Source organism: Drosophila nasuta, chromosome 4 (genome assembly GCF_023558535.2).
Source record: "Drosophila nasuta strain 15112-1781.00 chromosome 4, ASM2355853v1, whole genome shotgun sequence".
Taxonomy (NCBI): domain Eukaryota; kingdom Metazoa; phylum Arthropoda; class Insecta; order Diptera; family Drosophilidae; genus Drosophila; species Drosophila nasuta.
In genome coordinates this window covers 1,609,826-1,630,104 of record NC_083458.1, presented here as the reverse complement: position 1 = coordinate 1,630,104, position 20,279 = coordinate 1,609,826, and the positions used below count along the sequence as shown (strand labels likewise).

The window sequence follows — 20,279 nt, the reverse complement described above, 5'->3', positions numbered from 1 at the left end:
GAAAGTATAGAAAACGACGAAGCGACACAACAATAGCTTTGCACTATGGTCCAAGAGTCCGATTTTTTGGCATAAAGTCGAAATGTTGATGATAATGGTTTTTATTTTTGATAATTTCTTAAAGTTAATATATCAAACATATAAAATCTTAAAAATATAGCTTTAAAGGCTTAGCTGAAACTTTTTATGAGCTTTTAATGTACACAATCGATTAGCTGCTTAAGATTAAACAAGTAAGAAAGTTACAGTCGAGTGTTCTCGACTGTGAGATACCCGCTAACCATTTTTAATAAAGGCAAAATATTACGGTAATAATCTCAAAATATTAAAAATAAATATGCATGTATTTTTGTTCGGGATTTGAACTCAAGCACCACCGACCGGGTGGTTAAAAAAAAAAAGTTTGTACTTCGAGCGGGTTCGAAACCGGGCACCACAACATGCGCGGCTGCACTCTACCACCTGAGCTATCGCATTGCTTATAAACCCTAGCTTTCTTACTTGTTTTTATACCCGCTACCCATAGGGTAGAAGGGTATTATAACTTTGTGACGGCAGGAAATGTATGTAACAGGTAGTAGGCGGCATCTCCGACCCTATAAAGTATATATATTCTTGAAATACTTTTGTATGGGCAAAAACGCCTACTTACTAGGGTCTGAGTTGCTTTGGCTGACAATCTGGCACATTGTGCCGTTTATGGTATATTTTGAATGGTGTACTATATCGATATACCAAACATACCATTTGGTATATTTTTAGTATTTTGTAGTATATTTGGTATATTTTGAGAATAATACCGCAAAATATATTGCTTTTATTCAAAATGGGTAGCGGGTATCTCACAGTCGAGTACACTCGACTGTAGCTTTCTTACTTGTTTTTTAGAAAACTAACATGCATCATGGAACAAAACTAACAGTGAACAAAACTAAAGCCCCAACCTCTACTAACAAGAGCAAAGTACGACAGCTTGTACAGATAAATGTCATCATTCATTGCTAATTTACACTTTTCCCCCTTTACTTAAAGTTTCACAATATTCAGGAACGTTCGAGCTTTATCATAGCGATCTTATCGATATGCGGCTGTGCCAAATAATCGCAAAATATCGCCCTTGTCAGATTGGATTTTCGAAAAATTTACAAATGAAAAAGGACAAAAACTTAGATCAAATAATAAATAAATAAACAACGGAGGTTACGTCATATCCTTTTTATATACCGAAATATTTTTATTTTATTCAAAATGGGTAGCGGGTATCTCACAGTCGAGCACACTTGACTGTAATTTTCTTATTTGTTAAAAGAAAAACTTGTAAATTGTAACTATATGGTGGAACGTTTTAAGTCAAAGTGTGATAAATGAAATAAATTATTTTGCATTGAGTCTTAATAATAATGTGGAGCCAATGTGAAGTAGCAATTTCATAGACCATAGTGCATTGGTTGGTTTTGCAGTGTATACGAGTACAAATACAAATGCAGAAATTCAAGGGCAAGGGATTCTGTGACACTTCTACTTGTTATGTTGATTTCTTTCTTTTTATACCCGGTACCCATAGGGTAGAAGGGTACTATAACATTGTACCGGCAGAAAATGTATGTAACAGGTAGAACAAAGCATCTCCAACACTATAAAGAAATATAAAGAAATGTAAATATTAATGTAATAAATATAATTGAACACGTACAACTAAAATATGTTACCAATCAAAAAAGCAAAATGTCGACAGATTCTTTATTTCAATTGCCAAAGCTATTTCGACTCTGAATTACAATTACAACTTGGTAACCAAAATAATCGAAACCAATATACACGCAACATACTGACAAAATAATCTATACGTAACGAAGTTCGAATGTTGCTTTGCACCGTTGGGCGCAATCAAGTTTTTTCTGAAGGCCAACAAATGGCAATATATTCGTTTCCTGTTTGAAGTAAAATACAAAAAGGGTTAAGACGCAAAACCAGTTAGGTCATCAAAGTGTCATTATCGGACCAAATAAGAAATAGAGAATACATATGAAAACCAAGAAAATCAGTAAGAAATTTAGAGCAATAATAAGCAAAAATAAAACATATGCATGTATTTTTAATTATCACGACAGTCCCATGATTGGCTTTGTGTTTTCCAATCCGATAGATTTGTATAATTTTGAGTTCGGATTAGAGATGTTTTAACTGGCATCACTTACTGCTAATTAGTTAAAAGTATTAGATAATTTTTATTAAAAGATGGGGTACAGCTCAAATCTAGCAACATCGTGTAATCACCAAAAATCACTTGAAGCAATAGCTTGTAAGTATGCTGAATAGAAAAACAATCAGTGTATAATGACTAATGTTTATAAATGTAATTTATTTTTTATTATAATGATAGAGTTCCATATCACTTTGGTTCACAGATATTTAAGAGAAACATTACAATCTGCAATGTAATGTCAGGCCAACCCGAATACGAATACGTGCATTATGACTGATGATATGCTTTAAAACTCCCTGTATTTTTGTGCAACAATACAAATAAAATACAGTATTTAATGTTTATGACTTAGTGACCGAAAATATTGACTTCAAATTCATTGCGAATTTGAACTTAGGCAGGGTATAGAGTTCAGGAGCGTATCGGAGGTAACTTTCACTTCATCAAATCATTTAGGTATTGACTTTATTTAAACTAGGTACATACGTTTAATTTCCGAACCCTAAATACAGTTGTATGTATATATATAAATATATATTAAAGCGATGCATATGTGTATATATATATATATAATAATAATAATATATATTTATATATATATATATATGTATATGTGTATGTATGTCTACAACTACCCACTACCCAAGACCGAACGGAGCGGAGCTGATCACATATTCATCCTCAGCAAGCATCTTGCTGTTGATGGCTGTGGGATGTGGGATGCGAGTCCGACAGTTAGTCAGTTGTATGGCACGATCAGCCTCTGTTCTGTCTGTTGTTTGTCGCAGAATTTTCGTTTTCTGTCGCTGAAGCTACTGCTGCTGCTGTTGCTGTAGTCTGCTTGAATGTGCGTGCCTGTGCTGTGTTTTTCTTTTACCAAGGCAAAAAACGCGTTGCGATTCAATTTAAACCAACGAATAATTGTCACATACCGTACACCCATACATGTGTGTATGTATGGACATGTGTATGTAGTGTACTTATATATTTGTATGTAAGCGGGCATGTACTCTTATGTTTAAACATATATAAACATATGCATTGAGAACACATGACAAAATGTACAAAATAGATTACACCTGAACTGTCCAACTTATATATGTATATGTGTATGTACATTGAATATTTAAGCATATCCATAATATGTATATAGTTATATATATATACATAGATGGACATATATGTATAGTAATATATGTTTGTATATTATAAACAAGTATACAAAAATATGCGATGTGTGGAAATAATTGTTCTCTAGCAAATAAATGAATCAATGTGTGCTTCGTATGGCGTTTGTGTCTACATACAATCGTATGTTTTTATTATACATATGTATGTATATTCTCGAAATAAAAAATTGTCATTTTTTACATTGGTATGGTATACGTATATATTTATGTACTTACATACATATTATGTACATTATGGGTACTACCCATATACATATGTATGTATGTACATATTTTAAATAGACTTATAACTTAAATAAATACATACATACATACATATGTACATATGTAAGAGTAATGAGTGTAATGCACAACCATTTGTATTCAAGAAATGCTGCACTTCCAGAATTGAACTGAAGTTCAAGAGCACAAAAATGAATTATAAATGGTTTTAATTGAATACAATAGAGTGCGAGTGACCATTGTGAATGAGTGCACAGTAGTCACATACTTACATTCGTATGTACATAAGGACGTATGGATATGTACATTGACACGTAAATACAAACATGTACGTACAATGTGTATCCATGCAACCTCCATGCATACACAGTGTGTATTACACACACGCTGATATTGCATACACATACATACATCATATGTATATAATTGTGCATATTTATAGCATACAATAAAATTAATCGTTTATTCCACGCATCCACTGGCATATTCGAACGTGATGTGTAATATATGTATGTATATACATACTGATACATATGTATGTATAGCATGTGTAGTATTTAATTTTATTATAAAAATTGATCAAAAATAATAAATAACAACAGATAAGTGTCGGGCACATGCATGTACATATGTTGGTACATCCATACATACAACATGTATGTATATGCATGTTTATATAGATCGCTAGATGCAATTTTGACAACGCACATATGTATATATGTACATACATGTGTAAATACAAACAGATGTACCGGTGTTCGAAATAAAAGAACATATTACTATATAATATCAATAAAAATACACAACATACATATCTACATACATACATACATATGTATATGTCAACATTCATATGCATGCAGCCCGTTGTATCCATACACAGTAACGGATATGTCAACAATTTAAAAACAAAATCAACAACATATTAAATATGTATGCCAATCAATCATTTCTCAATTAAAGCTGCTGAATATTTAACTCGGATGGAAATAGAGTGAGTGTAAAACAATTGAAGCTCCCTAATTTTTTAAATTGGATAAAATATTAAGTGAGTCAAAACCTAGACATACATAATTATGTTTTCGGCTAATTACAATAACAATACACTAGTACGAAGAAAAATCCATTTTTATTTTAACAATTGCCGGCAAAACTGTAGTCTAAGTTATGGTAAAAAAAAAGTTATGTTAAAAAAAAGTTGTTAAAACATTGTTCTTCCAAACAAAAAAAATAAAAAAAAAAAATCTGTGTAGTAACGAAAATTGGAAGGTTTAAGCATAAACCGCGTTTTGTCAATTTCATAAAATATTGAATTTGGACTAATTCCACAGGAACATATTGGGCGCATTGAAAATCCTTAGTAGTCTCAAAGCTCTTTAATAGTCAGCTTCTATTACGTCGACTCACAAAAACAACCATATTAGTTAAAAACGAAAATTTGAATGATTTAATAATTTTTTTTTTTTTATTTTCAAAATAATTTGAACACTTTCTACCATATGTTTTCCCAATCTATAAACTTCGTATTCGTCTAATTTTGCATGCTTTGGTAAACAGATTAGCTTGCATTCTAATTTAATAAGTAAATTCTTCAAAGAATGCTCATTCAATGATGAAATTATGGAAATTCGCTTTCTTTTAGCAGAGTGAGGATTTTGTCTAACGATTTGTTGCAGAAGAAACTACCTTATTGATTTGCATTTTGTGAGTAATAATTTTATTACATCATTAAGATTTATTTTTTGCAGAAAAGAATGATTTACCTGTTACCCGTCTGTCCAATGAACACCTAGATATCGGAGACTTTAAGAGATAGAACTAAAATTTTTTCGACAGCATTTGTTATGCTTGCACGCAGATCAAGTTTGTTTCAAATTTTTGCCACGCCCACTTCCGCCTCCGCAAATCAAAAAAATCGAATAACAAGCGTAATTTTAAAGCTAGAGCTAGAGCGCATTTTTGTGTATACAATAATAGCAATAGCATTTATGATTTCTGAAAATTTGATTGCGATCAAATAAAAATTGTGGACGTTATTAAAGAAATACTTTTCTATGGGCAAAAACGCCTACTTACTTAGTTAGTTGTTAGTCTTAGTTGCTTTGGCCGAGAATCTGGTATATTGTGCCGTCTATGGTATATTTTGAATGTGGTACTATATCGATATAACAAATATGCCGTTTGGTATATTTTTAGTATATTTGTATTTTGGTGTATTTTGAAAAATTACCGCAATAGTTTGTATAGTAGTTAAAAAAGGAGCCCATCAATTTTTAGCGTGTTAGCCAACACAAGTTTGCATGTACGTATTTACATATACATACACATATACCAGTCAACTGAGTCCGCAGCTTCAATTGCTTTCATTTTTAATGCAGAGTAAATTCCTTTTATTTTTCTCAAACTAATAAATTTGCTTGTTCACGATACTCTTATTGTTGTCAGAAAATTGCAATGTTCGTTATATTCCTCGGTACATACAAATCAAAAAGGAAAAGTACGAACTTGTTGCTCCAATTCCAATTAAAATGACTTATACCGATTGGGTATTGTAGATACATATGTTTATTTGCAGTATGCAAAACACAACCAAAGCAAAACGATATATTTATATTTTGTTATTGACATTGGTATTGGAAATAGAGCTCTTGTGCTTTGGAAAAACAAAGTTTTATGTATATACGAGTGCAAGCGAGTGTGCTCGTTGATCATGTCTGACACAAAGATGCACTCAAATATTAGATTAATTGTTCATCTGCATTGCAAAAGCAGAGAACAGATCTCAACTGCTGAGAGAGCAAAGGGACTATTATGTGAAAACATTTGAAGCATTTGCAGAACAGTTTACGAAAAAAGCTACTTATGATAGTATGCGCGTATACTTTTCACTTTAATTCATTGTAAAGCAATTAACTTCCTATGTACTGCCGTTTGGGCTGCAGTTTGACAGCCACCAGTAACTGTAACTAGTCAGGACAAAATTATTTAAATACTATATGTATATATGTATGTATACTAAGTCACTGTCGAAAGTGATATTAATTACACAGAGCGATATGTGGGGCCAATGTGTTTGCAATGGCTGGGCGTACTGAGGTTGCCAACATTTTTTTTTAGTAATGAAGTATATCCTTATGAACATACATATGTAAATGAATAGATGTAGGTCTGAAATATATTTAATTTCGCGCTCACCTTATAAACCGAAGAGTGTGCTCGATAGTATCTCACACTATCTACCTATTTTGAATAAATGCAAAATATTCCGGTATTATTTTCAAAATATTCCAAAATTGTACTATAAACTACTAAAATACCAAATGTTATTTTTGTATATCGATATACCATAGACTGCACAATATTCTCAGCCAAAGCAACTAAGCCCCTAGGAATTAGTCGTTTTTGCCCATACAAAAGTATTTCTTTAATATTTTCGACAATTTTTATGTGATCGCAACCAAATTGTCAGAAATCAAAATTACTATAGTTATTATTGTATGTACCAAAATTCGACGATACGATTTTTGTCAATTTCTGCGTGCAAACATAAAAAACGCTGTCGAATGAAAATTATTGCTCTATCTCTTATAGTCTCTGAGATCTAGATGTTAATACGGACAGGCGGTAAGACAGATAGGCGAACATGGATCGTCTCCTTCTACCTGTTACATATATTTCCTGCCGGCACAAAATTATACCCTTCTACCCTAGGGGTAGCGGGTATAAAATGTACTAATATACCCAAGGCTAAACTTGGTATATCGATATAGTACTTGTTGATCCGCGAGCAAACGTTACAAGTGCTGTATCTCTGATGGTATAGCTCTATCTCTTATAGTTCCTGGGATCCAGTGTTTCACACGTTAAAGCTCTATCCCTTATTGTTATTGATATCCAGACAGACGGACATGGCTGCATCGTATCGTCTGTTGACTCTGATCAAGAATATTATTCTTTATAGGGGCGGAGATGCCTTCTTACACACGAACAAAGTTATAATACCGTTCTACCCTATGGGTAGAGGGTATAAAAATATAAACAGCCAAATTATCAATATCAAATTGACCCGACAGCAGCAGTCAGCCCAGTTTTGCATATGTAATTATTTATTCTTCTTCGTTTGTATCATATCGCAACCAAATCAGGAATCATCATTGTATGTATGTAAAGTTATTGTTAGATTTTCTTGTATAGAGAAGGAAGGGCGAATGAATAAAATGTGATCAAGAATACATACGTACATATATACAATTTAGGAAATTAGTTACATACATTGGACTGTAGAAGACCCGTTGTATTATTTATTTTTAAGTTCGCACCTACAAAGGTAGGTAGATTGGTAGGACCGGCTGCACCTACTAGGGGCAGAGCATAGACCAGTGGTCCGTAGTCGTGCCGGTATGACGTATCTTCTTCTCAGAAGTCGTACAGTATTGATGGATTTTTAGCAAAAGCCGGCAGCAGCCTAGGTGGTAGCTGTAAAACGTCACAAAAATCATTAAGGCACGGCGAATCGACTAGTTAAAATGCCGAGAGTTAGCCTGTAGTCTTACCTTGAAAGCTGTAGGACGTATTTGATTTAGTTAGTGTTTATTGAAGCACACATCAGCCTTGCAGTTTTGCAACAGTTGCTATTGCATCAACTCATGTCCCACTGAAGCACACTTCAATTTCTCTGCCTAGAGATTTCAGACATTAATAGTACAATCTGTTCAACTTAATTGTAGTACATGTACATTGTTTGTATATTAATTCAATCAATTGCTCTCTTTAACTCAATTGTCTCATTGAGTGTGATCCTCGCTTTCCAGTCGCTTTGCTTTATGTCTTAAAAATTATTAAACAAACACCCTAAAAATTTCGACAAATATACACTAGTAAACATATATATTCATATTAGCTTCTTAGATTAAACTGTCATTCATAGCTGCATAATAGCCGTCAACTCGTTTTGTCTTCTAAAAAAAAAAAACAAAAATAAAGAAATCGATCTACTATTAATTTCAAATTACATCGAAGATTACAAAATATAGTAGAAAAAGCGCCAAAAGGCATTTTGCAGTCGATTGAAACTGAATAGAGAGATACCCGCTACCCATTTTGAATAAAAGAAATATATTTTGCGGTATTTTTCTCAATATATACCAAATATACTACAAAAATACTAAAATATACCAAATGGTATATTTGGTATATGGGCAAATCCCAGAAACAGTCCACCAGCGACTAATTTTTAAATTTCACATTTTGTAATGTTTCTTTATATGGAACATTAAAGTAGATATCGAATTTTAAGAATTTAAAGCAAAAAAAGAAATTTCGATCATTATAAATACAAAAATTTTTATCAAACCCAATTTTCATTATAATTTTCATAATTTTACTTACATTCGTGCTCTGCGCACACCTTCAAATCCCTTTTGAATTCATCACAATTTTTTGCCTCAGCTTGGGCTCATATACAAATCAAAAGTAAATCACGTTGAAATAATTGCTAAGCACATTTATGAATATAATAAATAATGTTTAGTTTAAATAAAAAGATTTTTGTCTTATGTTTATGCCAGCGGAAAAAGTGTAGCGTGCGACACGTAGCGTGCGACACAATGGGTTTACGGCTTTGCTAAAAATCTATAAACATTATTAAGACCAAATGATCGGTTTTTGTCTTCTAATATTCTTAACTTTCTTTAGGATATTAACTTTCATAGGGTTTATTTTGCAGAATTCGCTAAAAATTGCGTTTGAAATGAAAATTTTGAAACTAACTTCCACTATGTGTAGCGTGCGACACGTCACAATTTTATTAATTATTTTCAAAACAGTGACTCCAGTGAAATTGAATCTTATACCCTTCGAAAGTACTCTCAATTCACTCTAAACACATAACAAAAGTTTACGGTAAATCTTTAAAAAACCTCCCAAAAAATTGATTTTCATTAGCTAAAATCGTGCGAATGTAGCGTGCGACACGTGGGATTTGCCCATATACCGTATTCTAAATATACCATAGACGGCACAATATACTAGATTGTCAACCAAAGCAACTAAGACCCCTAGTAAGTAGGCGTTTTTGCTCATACAAAAGTATTTCTTTAATAACTTCGACAATTTTTATCTGATTGCAACAAAATTTTCAGGAATCATAACTACTATAGTAGTTATTCTATATACCAAAAAAGAAACTCTAGCTTTAAAATTACGCTTGTTATTCGATTTTTTTGATTTGCAGGGGCGGAAGTGGGCGTGGCAAAAATTTGAAACAAACTTGATCTGCGTGCAAACATAACAAATGCTGTCGAAAAAAAATTATAGCTCTATCTCTTATAGTCTCTGAGATCTAGGTGTTCATACGGACAGACGGACGGATGGACAGACGGACATGGCTATATCGTCTCGGCTGTTGACGCTGATCAAGAATATATATACTTTATAGGGTCGGAGATGCCTCCTTCTACCTGTTACATACATTTCCTGCCGGCACAAAGTTATAATACCCTTCTACCCTATGGGTAGCGGGTATAATAAAATATTTGTATTGTTTTTTTAACTTTCATTTTACACTTTACAAGAGTTTCAATTATTTTAGTTTAGTTTTTATCGAGCTTTTTGGTAAAAATGACTTTCTATTTATTCATTTATATAATTAAAAAATAAAAATATTGATTTGTTTTATAACTGTGGAAAATGTAGAGGATTCACATAAGAACTAAAATCTAAGGGGCAATTTCATATACAAATTTTAAAATTAGCATAATTCATAATTACACGCTGGGAAAACAGAATATCAGAAATATTAAACTTTCTTTATGTAAAAATCCCAGTAATACAGAAAGTAATGTCAAATGAAAAAATGTAAATTTCGCGCTAGTTCTTCTGGCCGAAATTTCATCTCAATGCCAAAGATGGTCGGGAACGTGTTGTTGACTTGGAGCGCTCCCGACGACCATCGACGTCAGCAGATGACTAACACGAAAACACCAAAAGAATTCATTCTCAAAAATCGTCGGTTGATTGTTAAACTCTTACTGATATGATCAGATAAAGATTTCATAAAATTTTTGTCACGGAAGTAAATCCGCCCTCGAACGTCGATAAAAATCCAATAATAATAATCCAATAAGTAATTTTGAAGCTAGAGTTGCGAATGGACAATAACAACTATAGTATAGACAATAATATATGTATATAGTATTTATGATTTCTGAGAATTTGATTGCGATGGGATCAAAATTGTATAATATAGCAAAATAGTCCTACTGCAATCGGGACATAGCTGCTTGGCTGACAATCTGGTGCAGTTTGACCTTTATGATATACTAGTCGACCCGGCGAACTTTGTTCCGCCCTTATGAAGTTGTTTTTTTGTATACCCGCTACACATAGGGTACAAGGGTATTATAACTTACTGCCGGCAGGAAATGTATGTAATAGGTAGAAGGAGGCATCTCCGACCCTATAAAGTATATATCCGTCCGTCCGTCCGTATGAAACACTGGATCTCAGAGACTATAAGAGATAGAGCTATAATTTTTTTTCGACAGCATTTGTTATGTTTGCAAGCAGAAATTGACAAAAATCGAATAACAAGCGTAATTTTGAAGCTATCGTCGAATTTTGGTGCATACAATAATAACTATAGTAATTTTGATTCCTGAAAATTTTGTTGCGATCACATAAGAATTGTGGAAGAAATACTTTTGTATGGGCAAAAACGCCTACTTACTAGGGTCTGAGTTGCTTTGGCTCTGGCACATTGTGCCGTTTATGGTATATTTTGAATGGTGTACTATATCGATATTATTTTATTCATTATTATTGTCAATTTTTACATTTTTTCAATTTCCAAGATTTCGCCGATTTGTAATTTTTTTAATTTCCAAAACTTGGCGATTTTACAATTTTTTTCAATTTTAAAAATTTTTTCCGATTTTTCAAAATTTCCACAATTTTTGCCGATTTTTACATTTTTTTAATATCTAAAATTTTGCCGATTTTACAATTTTTTCAATTTTTAAAATTTTGCCAATTTTTACATTTTTTTTAATTTTCAAAAATTTTCCGATTTTGCAATTTTTTCAATTTCCAAAATTTTCCCGATTTTAAAATCTTTTTAATTTCCAAAATTTTGCCGATTTTACAATTTTTTCAATTTCCGAAATTTTTTCGAATTTTACATTTTTTTCATTTTTGCGATTGTTAAAATTGTGCCGATTTTACAATTTTTTCCGCTAAAATTGCTCGCTCACTCAACCATTCATTATTTTATTTATTTTTATTTTATTTTCTTTTCATTATTTAAGATTCGATCGTCTTGCTCGCGGCATTGCTGACTGTAAAATAAATGTAAATGTATAAATACATATTATCGTAATATCGTGTATGATACGTTACGTTCACAGCCTACTTACTGTTATTCATAACGCTGTCGAACGGGATAAAAGGTATCCTATAGGAGTCTCTTGGCTCTAAACCTCCTTACCAATTAGAATATCCAGCATACACCTGACCCCATGTCGTATTAGCCTCTTCTTATAAATCTCCCCTTGCTCCGATCGTAGAACTATGCTTGAACTAATGTTTTTGCACAAATAATTAATGGTGAACTCGATTTCTCTGAATTGACTAGCCAAATCAATTTTAAAATTAAGATTAGAAACACATGAAATTTTTTACCAATTTCCCTTCTGCCATTTCCAATTTGGGCCACTTGATGCTGCTGTCGACTGACACTTCACTCCTTCAAGTATATATATACATATGTATATTTATAGTCTCTACCCATTGGGTAGAAGGGTAACAGGTAGAAGGAGGCATCTCCGACCCCATAAAGTATATATATTTTGATCAGTGTTAACAGACGATCCATGTCCGTCATTAAAAATATCCTTCCAACGGTTAAATATTGAAGATGTATATTAACCAGTCTCTGGGATCTAGTGTTCAAGCAGAAAGACTGCCAAGCGATCGTGGTTCTAAGTTATGATGCTGAGCAAGAATAAAAATAATTACCCATTATTTCTTATTTAACTATTTAATAACTAAATTTACCTAAAAACATAATCTTTTTCTTTTATTTTAGGCACACAACAGTTCTGTTAACACCATGGCTAACATTGATGTCGCATTTGAATTGACTAAAGATCAAAGAACTAGAAATGACCATTTTTTTGAATTTTCAGTTGATCGTATAATTATTGTGGAAGACTCCAAGTCAAAGTTTTATTTAACAAATTTGTTTCACAATAGTTTTGAAAATCTTCCTTTGAATAACACCTACTGCTATTGCCCCAAAACCGAGCAACAGCTAATCAAAACAAGATGGCGATGCCGTATGCTTATCGCACGGTATATGACTTTGGCTATAATTTTAATGATGTTTATCTTGGCATCTGCACAGAATGAAAATATAGAGACTATCGTTGCTAATTCCAATGTGTTTAATGGAAGTAATTGGAACTCAAATAAAAATCAATTCCATTTTGATACAGATACGCAAAATGATAGTGATGCATTTACTAATTCAAATGCAAATAATAATCAAAATCATAACAGTAACAATGGAAAAATGACTTCAGGGCCCGGTACTCAGGGTGTCACTGTAAGCCGCAATACTTTGATTAATGGTGATACTATTTTGCAGCGGCAATTGAGAGAGAAAACTAAACAAGATAGCTTACAGTCAATTAAAATGCATATCTTAATGCGTTTGAATTTAAAAAAACTGCCAAATATAACGAAACCAATTTCAGTACCACAAAATATAATTGAACATTTTTATAAAAAGTATAATGCATCGCTTTTAAACTCTATAAGGGTACATGAAAAAGCAGAATTGGAAAATTCAGAAAAGCTATTATATGTCGAAAGGAATGGAAACAATACAGAATCAACTGAATCTAAATTATTATCTTCAAATTGGACAACAAATAGTCAGCATTTTATAAACGATTCCAATTTATTCAGACCCATCACAAATTTGACAACAGATGAAATGCAAAGTGACGATCCCAAACAGTTTGATGACTATAGATATAAACATATTATTGATCTTAATAAGGAAAAAGAAGCGAGCGTGATTGAAAATGATAATGGCGAATATGAGAGTATTTTATCACATACAAACAGCATATATGTATTTCCAGAACGTAAGTATACTTACGTATGTACGTATGTTGACCTTGACCTACTACATATGGCAAAAACGGCATTCAAAGGCAATACAAGCTACTGAATTGCGGGAGCTACCTATTGTTGATTTTGCGTTGGTTCAAATTTCATTTACTCATAAGTTTCCTAAGCAATATAAAACAAGTAAGAAAGCTAAAGTCGAGTGTACTCGACTGTGAGATACCCGCTACCCATTTTGAATAAAAGAAATATATTTTGCGGTATTTATCTCAAAATATACCAAATATACTGCAAAAATGCTAAAAATATAACAAATGGTATATTTGGTATATCGATATAATACCGCATTCAAAATATACCGTAGACGGCACAATATACCAGATTGTCAACCAAAGAAACTAAGACCCCTAAGTAGCCCTTTTTGCCCATACAAAAGTTTTTCTTAATAACTTCGACAATTTTTATATGATCGCAACCAAATTTTCAGGAATCATAACTACTATAGTAATTTTACCAAAATTTGCAACTAACTTTAAAATTACGCATGTTATTCGATTTTTGATTTGCGGGGGCGGAAGGGGGCGTGACAAAAATTTGAAACAAACTTGATCTGCGTGGAAACATAAATGCTGTCGAAATAAAATTATATCTCTTATAGTCTCTGAGATCCAGTGTTTCATACGGACGGACGAACAGACGGACATGGCTAGATCGTCTCGGCTGTTGACGCTGATCAAGAATATATATACTTTATAGAGTCGGAGATATCTCCTTCTACCTGTTACATATCCTTTCCTGCTGGCACAAAGTTATAATACCCTTCTACCCTATGGGTAGCGGGTATAAGCAAGTAAGAACGTAGCAGTCGAGTACGCTCTACTGTGAGATATCCGCTACCAATTTAATAAAAACAAAATACAATTTACAATTTACAAAAATGATAAAATTTTATAAATCGATGATATAATACCAGAATATACGAAATTGTCTATCAAATTGAAACCCGGTTTTAGCCAAGGGAAACTATAATATTCAAGACTGAATTTAATATGTAACAAAAATCAAAATTTACCTTTAAAATTACGCTTGCTCTTCGTTTATGCTTAATGTTAAAAAAAAGTTAAATGAAAATAAAAATACGCTAGATTTCAGCCTATAAGCTTTGGGTAAAATGATAAGCTTCTCCATTCTTAACAAGTAGGCTATCTACACTGACGAGCAAAACTGTAACACGAGTTCATTGTTGCAACTTCAAATCTGTAACTTTTTTTCTAATGCACGCATTTTAAAAATTAGTCTTAGTCTTGTTTTATTGGTCATATCATTTACTATTATTAAGCAAAATTGAAAGCCATTTGTTATGAGTTAAACAAAATGACACGCCAAACTGTAAAAAAAAGTCAAATGTTACAGTTTTGCACACACAATGGCAAAGCTTTGGTTTTTAGCTCTAAAGCTAAGTTAACCGCTAATGTTTATTTGTTTACATTTTACTCGCTGAGTTTTGATATTTTAAAGCCTAATGGTAATTGAATTTGTAATGGCTAGTGAAAAAAAAATAAGATCATTCTTGATATACTAGAAGCTAGTGAATCTGTCCGAAAAGTGGCTAAAAAAATTCGGTGTGACGGTGCAGCGAGTAAAAAAACACAGTCTAGGAAACAGAAATTTTAATTTATGAAGTGGCCACCACAATCTCCCGATATGAATCCGATTGAAAACTTGTGGAGACACGTGAAATCGCAGCTGGCGAAATATGCAGTTCCTCCAAGTGGAATGAAGGAGTTGTGGGAACGGACACAGGACGTATGGAATGCTATTCCCCCGCAAATGGTACAACGGTATACCCAAAATATGCCCGATCGCATAGAAGAGTTGGAAAAGTCCAAGGGGATGTGGACTCATTATTAAAAAATCATTAATAAAAATATTTGTTAAAAAAAAAAAACAGAGTGCAAAACCGTAACATTTGACTTTTTTACAGTTTGGCGTGTCATTTTCATTAACTGATAACAAATGGCTTTCAATTTTGCTTAATATTAGTGAATGATATAACTAATAAAACAAGACTAAGATTTTTAAAATGCGTGCATTAAAAAAAAAAAATTTACAGACCTTTGAAATTGCAACAATGAACTCGTGTTACAGTTTTGCTCGTCAGTGTATTTTCAATAAAAGCATAACATTGTGGTATTACTTTTAAAATATACAAAATAAATAATTCCCAAATGTTATATTTGGTATATTATACTATTACATACATATATCACATCGAACAAGATATACCTGATTGTCAACCAAGGCAACTGCCGCATCCCGTTTATACCATATCAAGTTTTTGATAAATAACTTTAACAATTTTTATTTGGATACAAATAAACCAAATCAAAAATCATAAAGACTGAAGTTATTATTGTTCGTACCAAAAAGCATAACTCTATCTTTGCTTGATTCTATTTGATTTGTGGGGGCAGAGGTGGGCGAGAGAAATATCTGTATCATTGCCTTTTCGTCTATGGTGTTGGAGTTGGTCAAGAATATGTACACTTTATAAAGTCGGAGATGCTTTCTTTTGCCTCTTACATACATTTTCTATAAAATCTAAATTTTAATACGCCTTTCTGTACCGGGTATAACAAGTAAGAAAGCTACAGTCGAGCACACTCGACTGTGAGATACCCGCATTTTTAATAAGGGCAAAATATTGCGGTATTATTTTCAAAATATACCGAATATACTGCAAAAATACTAAATATATACCAAATGATATGTTTGGTATATCGATATAGTACACCATTCAAAATATACCATAAACGGCACAATGTGCCAGATTGTCGGCCAAAGCAACTCAGACCCTAGTATGTAGGCGTTTTTGACCATACAAAAGTATTTCTTTAATAACTTCCACAATTTTTATCTGATTGTAACCAGAAAATTTCAGAAATCATAACTATTATAGTATTTATTGTATATACCAAAATTCGCAACTCTAGCTTTAAAATTACGCTTGTCATTCGATTTTTTTGATTTGCGGGGGCGGAAGTGGGCGTGGCAAAAACTTGATCTGCGTGCAAACATAACAAATGCTGTCGAAAAAAAATTATAGCTATCTCTTATAGTCTCTGAGATCCAGTATTTCATACGGACAGACAGATAGATAGACAGACACACAGACGGACATGGCTATATCGTCTCGGCTGTTGACGCTGATAAAAAAAATATATATTTTTTTATTAACTCCTCCGTACTTATAAATTTTTATGAGAATGCAGTGCAAATATTAATTTTATTTCAATAGTGGTATGGGATATCTAACAGTAGAGTTGCCTTATCTGTAAGTTTCTTACATGTACATACATATTTCCTATTAATACGTTTTAATGTTCATGTTTTTATTACTTTATTTATTTGGCTAAGAATCCCATACACGACATAACCGAAAAGCCGACGTACTCCGGTTTAAATTTGATAGCTATACGGAAGTATCGTATGTGAAATTGCATTTATATCTGCGTGGATTGGACTGGATAAAGGCGAATATACCGAACATTATCGATGGATTTGACGATAACTTTGAAGACAACGAAATTGTTGTGGATGTACATCGTGCCATACGCCATGTGAATAGCACACATAAAGTGAAAATGTTTGAGTTTCGTCACAAAATTCCAGTCGGATTTGGTCAATGGATCAGTGTTGACTTAAAACCCTTGTTCATAACAGGAGAGGATACAATGTTTAATCCTACCAGGACGAATAAAACTCAAGAAATCGTCATCAAAGGCGTTGAGCCATGGATGAAACCCTTAGTCGTCACTACGGATAACACTTCAAAAAATCCGTTGGTATACGCGCATACATAATAATATTTAGTAGTAACATTTACGAAGTTTGATTTTATTTTTGTAGACTGTCCACATTGAAATTGGTTCACAGAAAAAGCACCGCCGAAAAAGAAGCGTTTTTATGGACTGCACTGAAAGTGATCACGATATGCGGTGTTGTCGTTATCCACTCAAAGTGAATTTCACGAGTTTCGGTTGGCACTTTGTGGTGGCACCCACATCTTTTGATGCATATTTTTGTAGCGGTGACTGTCGTGTGGGTTATTTGGAGCAATATCCACATACACATTTAGCAGCGCTAACGACATCGGCTACGCCATGTTGCTCTCCGACAAAAATGAGTTCGTTGAGCTTGTTATATTTTGATGACAACCATAATCTGGTGTTGAGTGTTATACCAAATATGTCCGTCGAGGGATGCAGCTGCTCGTAGCCGATTGGGATAAACGGAACCTAGTAAACAACTTTTTATAAAAAAACTTAGAAAATAAACAAAGAATGTATAAACTATCCATTCATTGTAGATGCATAAGCAATATACATATTTGGGTTTATTTTTAACGGAATCTCACTAACATTAGTTGTGAAACATATGTACATACATACATACATACATATATAACAAGATTTTATTGTATAAAGTTTATACCAAATTGAAATGCTTCTAACAGCTGTTTAGGTGTAACAAAAAAACATTTTCAAACAAGAATATCACCGGAAATATGAATAAGTCAACCGAATATAAGTTTTTTTAAAAGTAATGCGGCAATGGTGAAATAAAAAGTATATGTATGTTCATATATATATGTATGTACATATACTTTTTATTACGGAACTAGTTTAAAAACAATGCTATTGAAAAAATTTCGCTAATTTATTTTGTTCCTTACAATTTTAGAAAAGATACAGCAACTACAGTAGAATCCGGTTATAACGACTCCGCTTATAGTGTCCGTCCGGTTATTGCGACGAAAAGTCGATAGCTTGGTTGGTCCCCATACAAACTTATATGAAAGAGCCGCCTCCGCTTAGTACGTCTCCGCTTTTAGCGACAAACCGCTTATACCGACGAAATTTTTCGCAATTCAACCGGATATTGCGACGAAAAAAAAAATACAGCGGAATAATGCCAACAAATTTAAGTATCAAACGACGCTGTAATAAATGTATGCATTTATCAGTGAATGGCACTCTTGCTTGCGACACAAAGGTTCTAACATTCTCACTACTCTCGGTTAATTTTAGCTGACGCCTTAGCTTATGCTAAGGAACATGCAGGTATACGATTTATTATGGAAAAACCATGCTATTAAATTGAATTTATAAATTTTTTGTTTTGTTTAAAAATTAATTTGTTTTATTTTAAAAATCTATTACGAACATGGCAACCATAAAAAACAAAAATTAGTTTTGCTCCTTTCGGTTAGTGCGTCTTCCGGGTATAACGACGTAAAATCGTCGGTCCCTTGAAAGTCGCTATAACCGGAATCTACTGTATATGTATATTTCAAATAAATATAGTAGGCAGGTCGAGTAGCACATGCCATCAGCTGTAGTCTTTCATGCACAATAATAAAAGTAATACCGTATTTATCTAACATTCTATTCGTTGTTTTTTTTTAATATTCATTGAAAAAAAACTCCATAGTAATAGTAATCATTTTGATGCTTTAAATTGAATTTAATTACAATTATTAAATTAAAAAATAAAAGGAAATGGACCGAAACAGAAAATATTTATACAATATAGACAAAATATTAAAATTGACCTATTATATGTACAGCAATCTGATCGTTTCAGTACGAGTTGCCTAATATGATGCCAGTTGGGAGTACATCGTTTTAATGAATATAATAATTTTATAAAATTTATAAACAAATACTATTTTTATTACTTATACATATTTTTTTTAATTGATGTTCTCATGTTTGATTGACATGATTCTATTACTAATAACCATATAATACATACATAGATACTCCAAGTTGCGATTAGAACCCCAGAGCCTTTTCGGCTCATTTCGACACAACGTACATTTCACACTCAGTTCACTAGCAGTGCACGGGCGTATTTCGTTGCGCTGTGCGATTTACATTTTTGTATTTCTTTGCTATCTTACTGACAGAAATAATATCCAATTGCGCTTTGATTTAAATTTTGTACATTTAAATATTAAAATGAAGGGTAAGTAATTTTTGCAAACATTTTGACATTTAAAAAAAATGTTGAATTTTTAAAAATTAATTTATTCATTTGCTACATTCTTCAGATAAAATTTTTTCTTCGTAGGTTTGACGAAGTTTGCTTCGCTGGACAACTATTTGAGTGATGCCACTTTAGTGAAAGTACTTGCATCATAAAAATGCATAATTTAAGCGGATGCGTCTGGTGTAAGATATAAAGATTCGGCGCGACTTATATGATTCTTTCATTTTAAGCAGGTTATTAAACTGAAATTTGACATCTATGATTATTTCAGTGATTCGTTCAGTATACACAGCATAAGGATAATAAGCTGCTATTACCTAAATTTAAGTAATTGAATAAAATTTATTTTCATGAAAGAAATTGCCATTCGTCCAAAAAATTACAAAAGTTTTTTCTAATAATTTTGCAACAAATTACATCCTCGTTTTTGAATTTAGAGACTTTATTATTGCCAAACTATAGACTGAAATTATTTT

At 32.5% G+C, this 20,279-nt stretch overlaps 1 protein-coding gene and 1 long non-coding RNA gene across 15 annotated transcripts; one reads left to right on the top strand and one right to left on the bottom strand.

The window, feature by feature from the left end:
• Nucleotides 1-1,186: 1,186 nt before the first annotated feature.
• On the bottom strand, nucleotides 1,187-11,972 carry LOC132794878 (uncharacterized). Of its 8 annotated transcripts, none has more exons than XR_009633350.1 (6): nucleotides 11,345-11,972; nucleotides 9,007-9,112; nucleotides 8,355-8,576; nucleotides 8,172-8,297; nucleotides 7,891-8,094; nucleotides 1,187-1,634 (listed from the first exon to the last, which is right to left on the bottom strand). It is a non-coding gene; the product is annotated as an uncharacterized LOC132794878 (long non-coding RNA). The 8 variants fall into 8 exon arrangements; XR_009633352.1 differs by lacking the exon at nucleotides 1,187-1,634 and adding an exon at nucleotides 7,667-7,803 and having other exon boundaries at nucleotides 8,355-8,573; XR_009633347.1 differs by lacking the exon at nucleotides 1,187-1,634 and adding an exon at nucleotides 7,670-7,803.
• LOC132794874 (growth/differentiation factor 8) lies at nucleotides 2,936-20,166 on the top strand. 7 transcript variants are annotated; one of them, XM_060805160.1, is made up of 7 exons: nucleotides 2,936-3,173; nucleotides 4,582-4,612; nucleotides 11,922-11,964; nucleotides 12,701-13,766; nucleotides 17,167-17,594; nucleotides 17,659-19,779; nucleotides 19,885-20,166. In XM_060805160.1, exons 1-6 carry the CDS (start codon nucleotides 3,152-3,154, stop codon nucleotides 18,025-18,027), a joined length of 1,959 nt encoding a protein of 652 aa, XP_060661143.1. In that variant the 5' UTR covers nucleotides 2,936-3,151; the 3' UTR covers nucleotides 18,028-19,779; nucleotides 19,885-20,166. The 7 variants fall into 7 exon arrangements, with proteins under 7 accessions (XP_060661143.1, XP_060661142.1, XP_060661144.1 ...); XM_060805159.1 differs by lacking the exon at nucleotides 2,936-3,173 and adding an exon at nucleotides 3,478-3,517; XM_060805161.1 differs by lacking the exons at nucleotides 2,936-3,173; nucleotides 11,922-11,964 and having other exon boundaries at nucleotides 4,390-4,612.
• The last annotated feature ends 113 nt before the right edge of the window (nucleotides 20,167-20,279 follow it).